General features: G+C 37.7%; 1 protein-coding gene across 1 annotated transcript; it reads right to left on the reverse strand.

Moving 5' to 3' along the window:
• Positions 1-281: 281 nt before the first annotated feature.
• Positions 282-3,923, reverse strand: LOC127073861 (hydroxyproline O-galactosyltransferase GALT6). Its single transcript, XM_051015101.1, has 7 exons — positions 3,015-3,923; positions 1,971-2,212; positions 1,599-1,889; positions 1,386-1,514; positions 1,128-1,301; positions 914-1,021; positions 282-791 (listed from the first exon to the last, which is right to left on the reverse strand). Exons 1-7 carry the CDS (start codon positions 3,733-3,735, stop codon positions 582-584), a joined length of 1,875 nt encoding a protein of 624 aa, XP_050871058.1. The 5' UTR covers positions 3,736-3,923; the 3' UTR covers positions 282-581.
• Between the last annotated feature and the right edge of the window lie 223 nt (positions 3,924-4,146).

Consider the following 4,146-nt stretch of genomic DNA (forward strand, 5'->3'; position numbering starts at 1 on the left):
TGTAAAATGAGTGCGTCTAAACATGCAACTCGGAATTATATGAGCATTTTTTACTTTTCATCGTTGTGGTGATTTAGCACCCGAACAAAATAGCCCCCATAGAAAATAATGAAACTAAAATTTTGATAGAAAAATCCAAACTAAAACCCAAACTCCCCCTATCTGCAATTCAGAAGAAAATAATGAAACTTGAAACCTTCAGATTACAAAAGGTTGCAAATTTGCGTGATTTCGACTAGAATATTTAGTTCATGTTCCCTTTTGAAATACACCGGAACCAGTAATTCTGTGATAAAAAGATTACATTATAAAGTGTCCTAATAACATTTTTCAAAGCAGGATGTAGGAAGCTTCCTATATTCACAATGACCATATGAGATAACCAGATAATAACAGAGTAGTGAAATTTTCTTATCAAAAGAATTTATAAATAATGGAATTTAAAAGGCCATTTATACAGTGTTAAGGTTTCTATCTAAGCTCCACTGTATTTACAAATATTCAAAGCTAACCTATGACTGCAAAACTTGTTTTTGTTGTCCCTCTGAGAACTCAAAGATTGAGTCTAATACACCACTTTGTTATCTCATGTTGCAGCATAGAGGACTTGTTTGCCGCTGCAATTTTTCCCAAAGGCACGCCATCTGTCTTGGAGATTGGTAATGGGCTGTGTAATAGCCTTCAATACACCCAAACTGGCAGAACATTAAACTATGCGAATAGTACACTTGTTTTGTGCTGTTAAATTTCTCTACCCACATTCCCATGCTCACATCTTCCATTTTAAACAACTGCATTAAGAAGAAAAAATCGAACAACTTCAGTCATAATGGCCGTCATATGCACCGGCATGGAGATACTTGATCAAATAACAATACAACAGGGAAATTGTGCACTGATGTTTTACACTAACCCTTAATTTATGCTTCTCAAATTCAGAAACAATGTAGTGTGCAATATCATAAGACAGAATATAACCCGGGCCATTAGCATATGGCGGGTAATCCTCTTCTGGCCACTCCTGAAAACAGAAGGGAGCCAATGGAAATCAATATTCGCAAACACAAAAATTACCACCAGTATTAAGTGAAATATGATGAAAAAACATTGCAGCAGATTCTGATTACCTCATATGTCACAGCCCATTTACCATGGCGCAAGGGTTTGTGATGATAATTTATATTCCCAATATAAGAGCTCATAAAATCTGGAACACTCCTTGCTTCATTTATAACAGCGTCCACCCTCACAAACGTGTCATCGTCACCTTTCATGATGTAAGCTGCAGCCGCTGTATGAACCTACAAACAATGTGGCACATCTTATCTATCCTCTTGAAAATTTTCATTTTTCAAACTGTGAATTATAAACAAACAGCAACTTACCCCATATTCACATATAGCCACTGTTTTCAACACAACAAGGTCATAGTTATCCATGTAAGGCACAATAACAATATCTCCAAAAAATTCTGCTTCCTTTTTCAACTCTGCATTAATTTCTATTCTCTGGTGCTGTAAAAAGATTAACATGTTACTAACATCAGAAGAAAAGAAATAACTAAGAAGCAAAAGGGGTGTGTCGCCTTGTCAGCATACCAGTGCTACAAAGAAACGAGCCACCACTTCTGAAGATTTGATAAGGCTATGCTGCATCCACGACTTTCTCACAGCCATCCGCTCAGCGAAATGGTTTCCAGCTGATAGGATGCCGATGAACAATTCAACCCCAAACTCAGGTAGTGGTGGGGCACGCCATCTGGTTGAAAATTCAAGATACTGCTGTGGAGAAATACGAGGATGCAGTGAAGGCAAGGAGGCAGCAAATATAGAATGGACGTCAATATCTCCGGTTACAGTGAGTCGAGTAGCATCCTCAAGAGTAAAGCCCTGCTTAAATTAAAATGCAAAATTAAGAAATGATAGAAACCCAACTTCAGGTTGGCAAGTTGGATGGCATTCATTACTCACAGTGCGATAAGGAAAGGAGGTCACATGCCTCCCATCAACATTAAAATGGTAGCCCTCCAATCCAGCACTAAGAGTAAGAACAAATAGCTTGTTCTCATTAAATGGGAATGGCCAATCAACTGTTACTCTTTTTGTCCGACCTATGAGTCTCTTCAACCACCATTCTGATTTATACTCCACTGCATGTCTATCATCTCTGGATTCTCCCCCAATCCACTTCTCACACTTCACCAGCCCGTCAACTGTTTCAAACATAAAATTAACAACTCAATTTAAAGCCATCACAATTACAATGGATAAAAAATACATCAAGAATGAACTGAACTGGGGCACAATTTTATAACAAGACAGTTATCTATGCCATATGCCCGCATAGTAATAGTAGCCTCATTTCATCTATTCAGTACATCAATCATTCAAATGAAAAATCAAAGCATTTTTAATCCACCATATATCTGCATTTCAGTAAATCGAACCATGGGCAGTTGACATTTGAACAAACAGTGAACCCCAAATCTACAACTTGGAACTTCACTGCCAACGCATGGTGGAAACACTCATAATCAAACCCAAATACTCATTTTGTACAATTGACATAGTTGTAACAGAGTTTTTTTTAGTCTCAACCCTCTTGTTCCCAGGGAACGGACCACAGGTAATCCAAAGTTCGACCAGAAACTACATAAAGTCCGACCAAGAATTGTTCAGCCAGGATTCAAACTCTGATTTTCCCGGACAATTCATCCTTAACCCATCCATTTGAGCCTAATTACTTGGTTCTTTCTAGTTGTAACTGAGATTAAAGTGAAACAACATGTTTGAATGATTTTACTCTAAAATCAAATTCAATATAAAACCTAATCTCAAATCTTCAAGCCAACTTAAATGCTACTTTTTACTACTTCTAGTCAAAACTAGTAATAGTAACTATTAACCAACATGCATACTTTAGTATAACAATATACTCAATCATCATGAAATTGAACATTAAATACGCAAACGCATACATAAAATTATAATATAAAGTTAGTAATCAATTATTACCAGTATCTTGATCAGCCCTAGATTTCCAACCATCACATCTCAAAGAAGTACCCCACTGCATCCTATAACAAGTATTAAGCTCAATCACAGGTTTCCTACTCCAATCCCCTTTCAACCTAGGATTGAAATGCAATATCCTAGGTGGGTCCTCACCTTCACCAGTTTTCAAACCCTGCAACTCCACAATAAAATGAGACTTCTTACCCTCCGGTGTCCCCAACGGCATCCCAATCACCGTTATATGCGACCCTAACGTCAACCCACAAGGAATCGTCATCAAACTCCCATTCCCCACAAAATCCGCCCCGGAGACATCCACCGATTGCGGACATAACCCCTCCTCCGGTTTCAAAACGGCACCGGTTTGAATCGGCGTTTTCCCCGATTCAAGTTCCTCCCAAACCCTCCTCCCAACTCGGTACGCTGATTGATAAACCTCGGAATCAAATGCGGTGTCGTTCAGTAGCAATCCAGAGAGAATCGAACGGCGATTGCGGCGGCGAGAGAATCCGTGGGCCTGAGACTGACTCGGTTGAAATTGTTGCTGTTGCTCGAGCGCGTACCTCTCGGAGCGCGTGGCGGTGTTTTTGAAAACGAAGGGGATTTCGAGAATGAACAAAAGAACGTAGAAAATAGCGATGACGATGAGAATTTGGAAGGATCGTTGTCTACAGAGCGAGAAGAAGAAGGTATCAACCTTTCCCGTTCTCGCTCTCTTCATCGTGGCTTCGAATTTGCAGAGAAGGTTAAGAGTCAAAGAGAGGTTTTTGAGTTGTTGGCATTTTATTTACGGGGAAAGGTCACAAAAAACGATCGGTTTGTGAAATTGAAAGTGGTGATGAAATTGGAAAAGTTTTAAGAGAGAGAAGAAAAAAATTTGATTTCTAATTTAGAAATAGGGTTTTCTTCTACTTTATTATAAACCCTCTAACAATTTATTGCGAAATTAGTTTGCCTATTTTATAGATAGACTTTCCAAAAAAAAGAAAATTATATAATTGTAACTTTTCATATTTTAAAATAAATTATTAATTATAAATAAATAGTATAGTATATTGGAAAATAATAATAAGTAAATAACAATTTGTTTAATTGATAAAGAGCTTGAGTAAAATTGATTCAATTTATTTTT

The sequence above is a fragment of the Lathyrus oleraceus genome, chromosome 4, assembly GCF_024323335.1.
Source record: "Lathyrus oleraceus cultivar Zhongwan6 chromosome 4, CAAS_Psat_ZW6_1.0, whole genome shotgun sequence".
NCBI classification, from domain to species: domain Eukaryota; kingdom Viridiplantae; phylum Streptophyta; class Magnoliopsida; order Fabales; family Fabaceae; genus Lathyrus; species Lathyrus oleraceus.

Coding starts and splice junctions, on each gene's coding strand:
- LOC127073861 (XM_051015101.1), bottom strand. CDS start 3,735: ATGAAGAGAGCGAGAACGGGAAAGGTTGATACCTTCTTCTTCTCGCTC. Junction 1,890..1,970: donor CCTCCTTTCCTTATCGCACT/GTGAGTAATGAA, acceptor TAATTTAAGCAG/GGCTTTACTCTTGAGGATGC. Junction 1,515..1,598: donor CTCGTTTCTTTGTAGCACTG/GTATGCTGACAA, acceptor ATCTTTTTACAG/CACCAGAGAATAGAAATTAA.